General features: G+C 35.8%; 1 protein-coding gene across 1 annotated transcript in view; it reads left to right on the forward strand.

Annotated features, from left to right (window-relative positions):
- The first annotated feature begins 8,764 nt into the window (after nt 1-8,764).
- The window catches only part of LOC148940428 (ankyrin repeat domain-containing protein 12), a 118,002-nt gene continuing 113,121 nt past the window's right edge, over nt 8,765-13,645 (forward strand). The window contains exon 1 of the mRNA XM_089104768.1: nt 8,765-8,912. Within this exon, the coding sequence (XP_088960894.1) occupies nt 8,894-8,912 (19 nt within the window). The 5' untranslated portion in view covers nt 8,765-8,893. The remainder of the gene's footprint in view (nt 8,913-13,645) is intronic.

The following is a 13,645-nucleotide window of genomic DNA, read 5'->3' on the forward strand; positions in this document are numbered from 1 at the left end:
GTGGGGGGATTGGGTGGGTTGTAAAGTATTCGGACAATTTGAAATTAGAAAACAAATCTTACTTCATAATATGCAGAATGTTTGTACCTAATACATTAGGCATGCAGACCCGCTGTACCTTACCCCACCCCCACTAATGTACAAATATATAGCCCAAATTTGTTTCTAAAGTCAAGGCCGTACCCAGAGGAGGGGGGTTTGACCCCCTCCCCCCGAAATGTTTGTTTGACTCGTAAAAACGTAACAAAAATGGACATAAACAAATTTTGAATGCGATTTTGAGGTTTTTTCTGTACCCCCACCCCGAAATAAAATATTTGAGTAAAACCCCCTCCGAAAAAAAATCCTGGGTACGGCCTTGTCTAAAGTATTATATATTTTACCATATTTTGTGACATTTCATTAGGATTGAGCGTCAGAGAAACAGGTTCTACTTAGATGAAGAATATTAGGTCAGCGCTATCAAACAGTTCGTGATAACGAACTGTAAGTAAGGAGCGACCCGGCTCAATAGTAACCGAAACTCTAAAAAACGGAATTTTGATACCAATAGATACATCAAAAGAATCATATTTTAATTTTGATTTCAAATATATAAGTTTCATCAGGTTTAATCTTACCTATCAAAAGTGACGCGCCTGAGAAAATTTGGCTGATTTTTGAAAAAAGGGGGAAAACCCCCCTAAAAGTCATAGAACCTTAATAAAAAACACAACATGAGATTCAGCGTATCAGAGAACCCTACTGTAAAAGTTTCAAGCTTCTCTCTGCAAAAATGTGAAATTTTGTGTTTTTTTGCCAAAGGAAACATCACGGATGCGTGTTTATTTGTTGTTGTTTTTTTTTTCCCAGGGGTGATCGTACCGACCCAGTGGTCCGAAAATACCGCGATAGGGCTCATTAAACGGAAATTAAAAGTTCTAGTGCCCTTTTTGAGTTACCAAAAAAAATGGAGGGTAACTAGGCCCCCTCCCATGCTTATTCTTTTCCCAAAGTCATCCGATCAAAATTTTGAGATAGCCATTTTGTTCAGCATGGTCGAAAAATATAAAAACTATGTCTTTGAGGATGACTTAATCCCCACAGTCCCCAAGGGAAGGGCTGCAAGTTATGAACTTTGCCCAATGTTTACATATAGTATTGGTTATTGGGAAGTATACAGACGTTTTCAGGGGGGATTTTTTTTTCTGATAGTGGGAGGAGGGTCGGGGTTTCCCTGTGAGGATCTTTCCACGGAGGAAATTTTCATGGGGGAAGGGATATTGCTATGAAGGGGGCGCCAGATTTCTCAGCATTATTTAAAAAAACGATCAGAAATTAAATAAAAAAAACAAGTTTTTCAACTGATAGTAAGGAGCAACATCAAAACATAAAACAAACAGAAATTATTACATTTATGGTTGGGTTCACCTCCTAGTCAATACCTTGCTCTTTACGCTAAAGTTTTTCTTAGTACTTTCATAAGAGCTATTTATTCTAATTATCGACTTTTGTAATTAAGGGTCATTTTTATTGAATTGGAACAAAATTCGAACTTAAGCGTAAAGAGCGAGGTATTGACTAGGGGGCAAACCTCCTAATAGACGTATTAAAAATATACGAATATAGAAGTTGGCTACGTAAGTTAATTCGTAAGTTACGTTTATTTATTACAAATAAAACGTTCGTAAAAAAAATAAACAACTTTCGTTAAACGTTGAAACGTTCGTAAAAAAAAATAAACAACTTTCGAGAAAGCCATTTAACCAAAAAAAGGTAAAATTAATATGCCAATTTCGCTTTAATTATTCATGTACGGTGGGCCAAAATCAAAACCTGCATTCATTCAAAAACGTTCAGAAATTAAATAAAAAAAACAAGTTTTTTTAACTGAAAGTAAGGAGCGACATTAAAACTTAAAACGAACAGAAATTATTCCGTATATGAAAGGGGCTGTCTCCTCCTCAACGCCTCGCTCTTTTACGCTAAAGTTTTTTATTGTTTTAAAAGATAAAGTTTTGAGACAGAGTCAAACTTTAGCGTAAATAAGGAACTGTATAAAGGGAAGAGATTCTTTATGTATTAAATTTGGTTCAATCCCGCTTTTTTTGTTACGTCAGTTGAGGGAAGGAGCAGGGGGGCTATGCCTACCTAGATTTTGAAAAATACCTTTTCTGAGGCATTTTGTTGAAACTGTCTTTTTTTATATTTTCACTGGACAAATCGGAAATAAAACAACAATACTACCCCCCCCCAGATATTGAAACATATATCCCTCCCCTGAAATTTTGATGAATTGACGGCAATGCATTTTCTAGGGCTATGATGAAAGAGAAGTTAAAATGGATAACATAGAATACGTATTGCGTGCAAAGGATCATAGGACACCAAAGATTGGGGTTTTGGGGGTCGTCCAGATTTGCCAGAAAACGAATGTAAGTAGTCTTCAGGTGCGGTGGGAAGAGGTCATCAGGTCATAAGAGAGGATTAAAAGGGAGCTGAAACTTCATAGAGAAGATAAGGAGGTAGGTCTTGAATGGATTGAGCTGGCAGGAGAAGATTCGCAGCTATTTTGGCCTTGGGTGGCTTGGTGCTGCAACTTTTTAGTAGTCAAACGTCAAAGATATGATAACATCAAATTTTAACATCAAAGATATGATAAGTGCGATTTGATATTAAAAGCTCTATTTTATAGCTTTCTTTGAGTGAGCACGAGGTACAAAACGTACTTGGGGACATGGGCACCCATAGACTGAATTTTAGGGGGAGGGGGCTTACCTGGTCTAATCTTCACTTCCAGTGCTGTATAATTGAAATCTCAAGACAAAATGTCATAGGCAGCGCGATAGCACTGCCTAAGTTTAGAGCGATGTGGGCACAACATATTGTTGTTTTTTTTAGACCAGGGAACTTCTTATAGAAAGATATATCATAGGAACTTCAAAAAAAATCCCCCTCCCCCACGTCAATGACTTCCCCATACACATCCAATCACAATTTTGAGATAGCCGTTTTGTTCAGTGTAGTTTTAAGGTCAGGAAATTGTGAATTTGAGAATGACAACCTCCCACCACAACCCTCAGAGCAAGGATTGCAAGTTATGCCCTGTGGGCAAGGCCGTATCCAGGGGGGTTACCCGGTTTGAACCCCCCCCCCATCGAAATTTTTGACCGAGTCGAAAATAAGTCGAAAATTAGTAAAACCTAGGTAAAAATCAGTAAAATTAGTCGAAAACTGAGTCAAAAATTAGTAAACCCCCCCGAAAAAGTCAAAAATTAGTAAAACACCCCCCGAAAAAAAATCCTGGATCCGCCCTTGCCTGTGGGGATATAAGGTTTTATATAGAAAGGACGGTCGTATAAACCTCAGAGGGGGCTCATTTGATTGGTAATCAGAAGTTCTACTGGCCTTTTTAATAATAAAAAATTATTGGAGGTCATTGAGCCCCCCTCCCATATACCAATCACTTCTCTAAACACATTCAATCATGGTTTTTGAGATGGTCATTTTATTCAGTGTAGTTGAAAGGTCCAGAAATTATGTCTTTGAGGATAACCCCCCCCCCATATATCCCTCAGGTCAAGGGTTGTTAGTTACGCCCTGGGGGCATATAAGGTTTTTATAGAAATGGTGGTGGTATAAACTTCAAAGAGATTGGATTGGTAATCAAAAGTTATAGTGCTCTTTTTAAGAGTCAAAGTGATCAGAAGGCAAATAGCCCCCCCCCCCCCCCGCCCCACACAAACACACATCGTATTTTCCAGAAACGCATCTGATAGAAATTTAAGATGGCCATTTGTTGTCGTAGAAACCTCGAAAAGGGCTCAGTCGGTCGGTAACTGAAAGGGCTAGTGCCTTATTTAATAGTTAAAAGTGATTGGAAGGCAACCCACACCCATGATTTTCGCAAACACTTCAAAATTTCAAGATAGTTATTTTGTTTAACGTAGTTTAAAAGTCCAGAAATTATGTCTTTGAGGAAGAGGACCCCCTCACTGTCCTCCGGGCAAGGGTTGTAAGGTATGCCCCGAGGGAATTTAAGGTTTCTATGGAAACGGGGGTCGTATAACCCCCACAATTATGACAAAAAACTATGGGTTCTTATAGAAAAAAAAACGAAGATATAATTTTTTTTTCATGAAAGAGACTATGTCAATAAAAAACGAACAGCAATTTATCTAAAAAAATTTTTTCCACAAAACAATCTTTTCAAAAAAAAGAGCTCCATTAACCCAAAAATGGGCCGAAATGAAGTTAGGGCTGGTAACCTCCATGCCTTCTCAAGACCAGAACATAATTTGCGCTTTACTGAAAACAAAATATGTTTAAATGTTATCACTTTTTTTTACTTAAATAAGTAAAAAAAACTTTTTTTACTCACTTTTTTTTACCCATTTTTTATTTTAAGGATTAAATATCAGTATAGGTAAATTAAACTGACAATCCACGGTCATTTTTTTCAGTAAAGCCTAAGTTATGTTCTGGTCTTGAGAAGGCATGGGGGTTATCAGCCCTAGGGGGTTATCAGTCCTAGTATTGTTAATTTTTGCTCGTTTTGAGTTTGGCTTGGTTATTTACTGTAATTTCTGTTCGTTTTGAGTTTAATTTAATTGTTAATAGTGATTTGTGGTAGTTTTACGCTTGAAAGATTATTTGACTTTATTTCTGCCCATTTTTGCTTAATAGAGCTCTTTACTTTTCTTTGAAAACTTATTCTGTGGAAAGCTTTTAAATTAATACTACACCGTCATTCAGCCAGGGGGGGGGGGATGGCGCCCCCTCTCTTATGGGCACCCATGCTTGAGGATAAAACAATCTTCCAAGTACGTAAAGTATCCAATAAGAAAGGGTGAAATGAATTCAATCAATCATTAAAACGTGTTAAGCTAAATTATCTGGGGCTTTGATCCTCAGTTTGAAAAAAAATATGTCACATAATACCTTTTGAATCAACCCAGCTACAGTGACATGCGCTAAGAGGGCATTACGCCACTTTCCTCCAAAATCCTAAATTTTTCTGATTTATTGGCATTTATTTTTCAAATCAACCCGTTTTTTCTTGTTTTTTCCTTCCTCTTTTTCTTACAATTTCCATACTAAATACAAAACATGAAACTGCGGCGGCAAATTTTTAGTTTTGAGCAAATCGGATAAAGCATTTATTGATTATCTAACATTCATTTCATTTATCTATTTCTTTATTCAAACCATTTTTTCGACATCTAAATGATATATAATATTTTTCAATATATAACTAAAAATTAGTTTTTCAATAAATAAATAAAATAAGAGTAAATTGGTAGATTTAAAAATAATAAACTAAAAGTGCAAGAAGGTTAGAGACAAAAGGAAATAAATTAAGAGTTAAATTTTGCGAAATTGACGAAAATCTTGCTTCTCGTTTCCAAAAATCCTCGCATCACACATAAAGCAAACCCGCGTCTCAAAGACAGGAAGGATTAACACCCCTAAGAGCAAGTCCTACGAAAATTCGACAATGAAAAATATAATAAAATTCAGGAATCCACCCACTGAAACATGAAATACCTTTTTCCATCTGATTGACAGATTGTTTAGGGTGGTAAACAAACTGAAGACAATGAAACTTTTGGTTAGCAACAAGAATGCGGATGGGCTAATTTGAAATATCAATAATGGCACCCCCGCAGAATTTAGTAAAGACACCTGCCACCTGCCATTCTCCTTATCGCCTTGAAAATCTATGAACAAATTCAAAGAAACGTAGATGAAAAATCAGCTAAAAATATTTGGTGCCAAATAGTTTAAGAAAGTGTAGTTTTCTACACGAATCAACAGGCTGTTAATCTTTAATTTGGTACTGTTCTAATATCTATAAAACACGTCAAACATACACTCGACAAAATCAAAGATCTAACGCTATCGGTACTAATGCGTTATATGCTACACAGGAAAGAAGTCAAGGTTGGTCAATGCTAATGAAATAAAATAAAATAGGATGAATATATAATAGGGTACCATCCCATTTTTGTGGGCCTCTCTAAAAAGTCAAGTTTGGTTGATGCTAATGAAATAAAATAAAATAGGATGACTATATAATAGTTTAGAAACAAACATGGGCTATATATTTGCACATTAGGGGGGGGGGGCAAAGAATTGCATTTATTAAATACGTAACCTAACCTAGGTGCCTTTTTTCCCATCTATACTCCAAAAACGACACTTTAAATATCTTAAAACAACGCTATACAATGTATTTCTCTACAGCAGTGCCTTGAATCATCTTGTAAAAACGGGTTTTTCAGCGCCATCTCTCCCGTGTAACTGTAGCATCTCTTGTTTGACTTCTTTAGAGACGCCCGGAAAATGGGATTGTACCTATAATAGTTTAGAAACAAATTTGGGCTATATATTTGCACATTAGGGGGGTATTGCATAGCATATATTAAATACGTAGCCTAACCTATGTACCCCCCCCTAAACCCCAAAAAACAATCGTTTATTTATTGTAAACTCCATAAAAAAAAACCGATGCTCTTTTACTAAACGGACTTTTATATACGGCAATGCATACCAGTCACTAAATAGACCGAGACACGTGATGAAAAACAGGTTTACGCTGCCTTCTGGGACATAAACAAAGGCAAGAACTGTATTTAAATTGCTGGTTTTTGGGGTTTAGGGGGGGGGAAGGTACCTACATTAGGTTAGGTTACGTATTTAATATATGCTATGCAATACCCTCCTAATGTGCAAATATATAGCCCAAATTTTTTTCTAAACTATTATATACTCATCCTATTTCATTTTATTTCATTAGCATTAACCAAACAAGCACTATATAAAAGAGTTCGTTTAGTAAAAGAGTACCAAAAAACCTCGCTTTGCAATCAATTTAGATAGCAAATACCCGTTTGACGGGTCTCCATGTCTGGTTATCTGGTTTCCTTGTACAGTCTATAGCGCTGTGTTAGGTATAATGCACCAGTACCAAAAAATCTTATAAAATTGCGGTTTTCAAAAATGGATACACCCAAAATGGGTCGAAGGAGGGCAGAAAATGTTTCCCTTCTGATGTCCCTTGTACTTTTAGTCTGCTAATGAATTTCTAGAGCATGAATAATTGAATATGGTTTGAAGATCAATCAGGTGCGGTATATCGAAAGGCGTCACGTTACTAGAAGTAAGTTTTTGTAGGGGACCCGAAAACTGGGAAATGTTTTTTCTTTCTGTTATAGAGGCCGAGTGGTCCGTACAATAAAAATTTTCGGACAGCTCGGAAAGCATCTAAGATATGATAAAGTTACTTTAGATGTCAGAAATACGATTCACAATTATTCCTATGTAAAAAAAGAAGAGATAACGGATTTTGGAAAAAAGTGACAATTATGAAGGTTTAAGGTTCAATCGGGCTTATAATAAAAAAGGAAATATATAAATCTTAAAAGGAATTGCTCCAAGGCGGAGGGGTCACCGACTTCTTGCCGCCTTGTGTACATCTGGGAACGCCATCTTTGCCGCACAATTCCAACACACTTAGCACAGTTCCGCTACGCTTGGCACAGTTCCGTCACGCTCGTTACGCGCCACTTGGTGTAAATGAATTGTGAGAGTCGACGACCCCTCACATAAGAAAAACGCACGTTGAGACCCAAAAACATCAAAGATTCTTCACTAACATGCAGTACGGCTCCCACTTCAACACACGACACAGCCACGTGCCTCCTCAATATATAATTCTTTTTTTACCATAAAAATGAAGCTCCTTCCTTCCTCTCCTCTCGAGATTTAGCCAATAGTGCCATGGGCGCCCATAAGCTGAATGTCAGGGGGGGGGGCAAACTTCGTCTAAGTTCTAATTTTAATGCTATATAATATAAATATCAGAACAAAAATATAAAAATAAGGCAGCATCATTCAGCCAGGGGGGAGCCAGAGCCCCCCCCGGACCCCTCCCCCATATGGGCGCCCATGAATAGTGCTACAATCACTTCTCCTGTTTAAACTAGCAAAATTCAATTAACTCCATTAATATTCAAAGAAAAGCTTAATTCTAAATTAACATCCAATTTAGATTATCTTTAACTTTTTTACCTTTAACTAAGTATATTGAGAACAATGGCCATATCCAGTATTTTTTTCGGGGGGAGGGGGTAATTTGTTCGGGGCCTTTGCAAAAAAACCTTTAAAAACACATCAAAATTTGTTTATATACATTTGTTATGTTTTTACGTTTCGGACGAATATTTTATTCTTTTTTTTTGGGGGGGGGGGTCAAACCCCCTAAACCTCTGCGTGAACAAAATAATAACAAATCTTGTACAGCGTTTTCCAGGATAGTCAAGGCAAAAAAATCTAAAGAATGTTTTCTCAAAGTCAAATTATCCACACAATATAGAGCATGAACTTACCACGATTTTTTTTTTAAAAAGGTTCAATGATAAACACAATTATATTTGATAACTTGAAAAAAAATGCCCAGCAGTTTAAGAAATTGGATTCGAGCGGAGGGGACACTTTCCGAGGCTCCCCCAATGTACGTCCCTGACGTAGAGGTCTTACATGCCACTGATATCCATCACTTACAAAACTAAATCTGCATTAGAAATGAACAATCCCAATGGCAAGCGTTTGTTGGGTATTCATATTAAAGCCCAATCAACAGTTCAAAGATGAAATGTGAAAAAAGATTCTCCCAGTTATGCAAACAGAATTGGTCAATTGAACGCAATAAATCTTGGAAGAAAGGATTATGCCAGACGGGAATTTGGACTTTGAATTCTCTTGGTCATATTTCTTTGACAGAAGTAATCAGTTCTTGGAATTTTGCCAACCAACAGAGTCGAATTATGTGAATTTGGAAAGACGAAAGTTTTGAATCCAAGTGTTTGTGAACTAAAAGAAGAGTCTGAATCACGTGAAATCGTTTTTGCTAATGGATACAAAACCGTGCGGTAAGATTTTGTCGGTACTATTCCATTATCTGGAATAGTTTAGAAACAAATTTGAGGTATATATTTGCACATTAGGGGGGATAAAGCATTGCATATATTAAATACACAATCTAACCTAGGTACCTCCCCCCTAAACCCCAAAAACCCACAGTTCAATATCGTATACGCAATGAAAACCTTGCTATCATTGCCTTCTCTATAATAGTTAAGACGTCAGAAACGGGTTTTATCATTGCCTAGTCCGAGAGGCCCCGATAATGGGATAGTACCATTTTGTCATTATTTGATGCAACGATGATGAAAATGATCATAGACATTTCTTGGTCACAATTCTGGGCGGAGTGGCGTAGGTTTCCTCGGATCTACCTGATGAATTTTGCGTAGACAAAAACGTAACAAGGGGCTATTGCCCACTCTGCATACCTAAAGTTAAAAATATATTTGGGTATTTGTGTCTTATAGCCACCACACTCGAGTTCTGCCGAGAAGTGAAGTCAGTGGCGGATCCAGGGGGCGAGGGGACCGCGCCCCCCTAACATAGTCTAAAGCAGTGTAATCTACTTAATTAACGCAATATTGCGTTAATCAATCTTGCTCCTAACGCAAGTTTATCGGATCAACTTTTTTTGCACTCCCCCCTAAAAAAATCCTGGATCCGCTTCTGAGTGAAGTTTGGTCAATGCTAATGAAATAAAACAAAATATGATGAAAATATAATACTTTATCAACACAATTATGAAAACTATAACAAAGAATTATGTAAGGGTGGCCTCCCAGACCGCATTGTATTAAATACGTAACCCAAACTAACCTAACCTAACCAAAATACCAACTAAATATTTGATTAAAATATAGCTACAATGTAGTTTTCCACCAAAATGAACCTAATACTGTCTGGTATAGAGGCTATAAAAGCCGGTTATTGTTACGTCGTCGTGATACAAGATCTTGAGTGTGGTGGCTATAAGACAAAAGTACCAATTTTAGCTTTTATGATTGTTTCTAATTAAAATATAAAAATGGTCTGATTTTTCAAAATGTACGCAAAACGTGCGTACCTAGGGGAGGAGATTTCAAACCGTCCCACCAAGGCCGTATCCAGGGGGGTTACCCGGTTCGACACCCCCCCCCCCCCAAAAAAAAAAATTATGACAAAAAAATCGAAAATTCTTAATTATGGGGCTTTGGAATCTTTTTCAGTGACAAATAGATAAATACAATCACTCCTAGAAACAAAAAATTTATAATAAAACATAAAAAACGTATCCATTTAGAGAGAAAATACAGAAATTCTTAGCAGTCCGTTCAGGGGAAACATTTGTGATTACAGAGTGGCTTCATACATCAGCTCATAGGTACTCTTGCAATGCAAGCAAAAGTTGACGGCATATTCTTACCGAAATCGCCCCTTATTAAGTTGTTTTCCTTGTGTTTTCTATAATTATACTATACGAACTTTCTTGTGTTCTAATACCCGCACTAATTAATAATAATCAAATACGTAATAATAATAATCAAAAAGCGTTGATTCTTTGACTGAATGTTATCAATAGTTAGGCTCTTATACTTTCGTTTTCGTTATTGACAAGGATCGTTATTTACTTACCATTCATTACTATGAATAATCTGATTTTTTTTTTTGCTCCAACCAAATCATATAGGAAAAATGTTTATGGGAAACTGGTTTGGGGTTACTCATTCCCAAATTAGAACTTATATTTTTCCTTATTATGGGTCAAAATCTATTGGCAGGTAGCCAACAATGGAGCAACAAACATTTTTTAAATGTTTTTCCCTAATCTGCTCTCTTTCCTTTGGTTTCCTTATAATTACTTTATAGTTCCAAATTTCCAGGGGGGTCATGGCCCCCCATCCCCCTTGCCCGTGCCCAAGGTCCCCACCACCCAAAGGATGAAATTTCAAGTTGGTCATTTCAATCAAAAAGTTAAGAAAGCCAAAAATTCGCATCCAGGGCCAGCGTTTCAAAACTAAGCCTCCCTGTATATATTTTAGTAAAAAGGCGGCTTGTTGAAGAATGCGGCATTTGCACGTTGTAAGATAACCAGATGGGCCTAGCAGGACCATCTGGTTATGATAGAGTTTTGACCACCCTTAAGAGATTTAGTTTTATGGCCTGGTTTTGTAATTTTACGGCCTGCTTTTTTAATTTCCATATATTGCAATCATTTTTTAACTTAAAAGAATAGCACAATTGGCATTTATGGCTAAAACTAACTTTATACTAAACCCATGTCAACCTTTGATATATTTACATCGAACAATTTGTCACAGTAAACATACTAAAAAAAGGAGGTGAGCGGGGGGGGGGGGGCAAATTATATAAAATGTACCATCTTAAAAGGAAACACAAAGTACTTTTAAATTAGTCTTTCTAATGAAAGGAGCGACCCGGTTCAATAGTAACTGAAACTCTAAAAAAGGAATTTTGACTACCAATAGATACATAAAAAGAATCAAATTTTTATGCTGATTTCAAATATATAAGTTTCATCAAGTTTAGTCTTACCCATCAAAAGTTACGCGCCTGAGAAAATTTGCCTTATTTTCGAAAAAAGAAGAAAACCCCCTAAAAGTCATAGAACCTTAATGAAAATCACATCATTAGATTCAGCGTATCAGAGAACCTGACTGTAGAGGTTTCTAGCTCCTATCTGCAAAAATTTGGAATTTTGTATCCTATGCCAGAAGAAAGATCACGGATACGGTGTTATTTGTTTTTTTTTTTTTTTTTTTTTTTGCCAGGGGTTATCGTATTGACCCAGTGGTCCTAAAATATCGTGGGAGGACTCATTCAAACGTAAATTAAAAGTTCTAGTTCCCTTTTTAGGTGACCAAAAAATTGGAGGGCAACTTGCCCCTCCCACGCTCATTTTTTTCCAAAGTCACCCAATCAAAATTTTGAGATAGCCATTTTGTTCAGCAGGGTCGAAAAATATAATAAATATGTCTTTGAGGATGACTTAATCCCCAACAGTCCCCGGGGGAAGGGCTGCAAGTTATGAACTTTGCCCAATGTTTACATATAGCGTAGTATTGGTTATTGGGAAGTATACAGACGTTTTCAGGGAGTATTTTTTTCTGTTAGTGGGGGAGGGTCGGGGGTTCCATGGGAGGATCTTTTCACGGAGGAGGTTTTCATGGGGAAAGGGATATTGCTATGAAGGGGGTGCCAGATTTCCCAGCATTATATAAAAAAAACGATCAGAAATTAGATAAAAAAAAACAAGTTTTCAGTTGAAAACTTTTCAACATCAAAACTTAAAACGAATAGATACTATTACATATTTGATTGGGTTCGCCCCCAAGTCAATACCTCGCTCTGTACGCAACAGTTTTTTTAGTACTTTCATAAGAGCTATTTATTCTAATTACGGCCTTTGTGATTAAGGGGTCATTCTTAAAGAATTGGAAAAAAAATTCGAACTTTAAAGTAAAGAGCAAGGTATTGACTAGGGCGGCAAACCCCCTCCCCCTAATATACGTAATAAAATATACGAATGCAGAAGTTCGTTACGTAAGTTAATTCGTAAGTTAAGTATATTTATTACTAACAAAAACGTTCGTAAATAAAATCAAACAACTTTCGAGAAAGCCATTTAACCAAAAAAGAGTAAAATTAATATGCAATTTCGTTTTAATTATTCATGTATGGTGAGCCAAAATCAAACCAAAACCTGCATTAATTTAAAAACGTTCACAAATTAAATAGAAAAAACAAGTTTTTTTTTAAACTGAAAGTAAGGAGCGACATTAAAACTTAAAACGAACAGCAATTATTCAAAAAAAAAAAATTTTAAACAAGAAAAACGGGTTTTAATTTTCTATAAAGCAGTGAAATATAAAACAATTAATTATACACAAATACTCCGAATATTTCGGCCCCACGTCCGGGAGCCTTTCTCAACGTAAAAAAAAAATGTAAAATGAAACAAAAAAAAAATTTTCTTTTTAAAAAAAAACTTAACTTACATCAAAATAAAACATACTAAACACATAAAGAGAAAGAAAAAAACAAAAGAAAAAATATAAATAAATAAGAAACAAAAATCACATATTAAATAAACACTTCCATGCACTGAATGTCTATAATGATTCAAATCGCCTCCTCACAGTATATAAATTGAAATATATTAAATAAACACTTCCATGCACAGAATGTCTATAATGATTCAACTCGCCTCCTCACAGTATATAAATTGAAATATATTAAATAAACACTTCCATGCACTGAATGTCAATAATGATTCAACTCGCCTCCTCACAGTATATAAATTGAAATATATTAAATAAACACTTCCATGCACTGAATGTCAATAATAATTCAACTCGCCTCCTCACAGTATATAAATTGAAATATATTAAATAAACACTTCCATGCACTGAATGTCAATAATGATTCAACTCGCCTCCTCACAGTATATAAATTCTGGCGAGTTGAATCATTATTGACATTCAGTGCATGGAAGTGTTTATTTAATATGTGAGTTTTGTTTCTTGTTTATTTATATTTTTTTCTTTTGTTTTTTTTCTTTCTCTTTATGTGTTCAGTATGTTTTATTTTGATGTAAGTTAAGTTTTTTTTTAAAAAGAAAATTTTTTTTCTGTTTCATTTTATATTTTTTTTTCCATTGAGAAAGGCTCCCGGACGTGAGGCCGAAATATTCAGGGTTTTTGTGGTTAATTAATTGTTTTGTATTACACTGTTTTATATA

The sequence above is a fragment of the Artemia sp. Qi Xiang Cuo genome, chromosome 19 (genome assembly GCF_049724085.1).
Source record: "Artemia sp. Qi Xiang Cuo chromosome 19, ASM4972408v1, whole genome shotgun sequence".
NCBI classification, from domain to species: Eukaryota; Metazoa; Arthropoda; class Branchiopoda; order Anostraca; family Artemiidae; genus Artemia; species Artemia sp. Qi Xiang Cuo.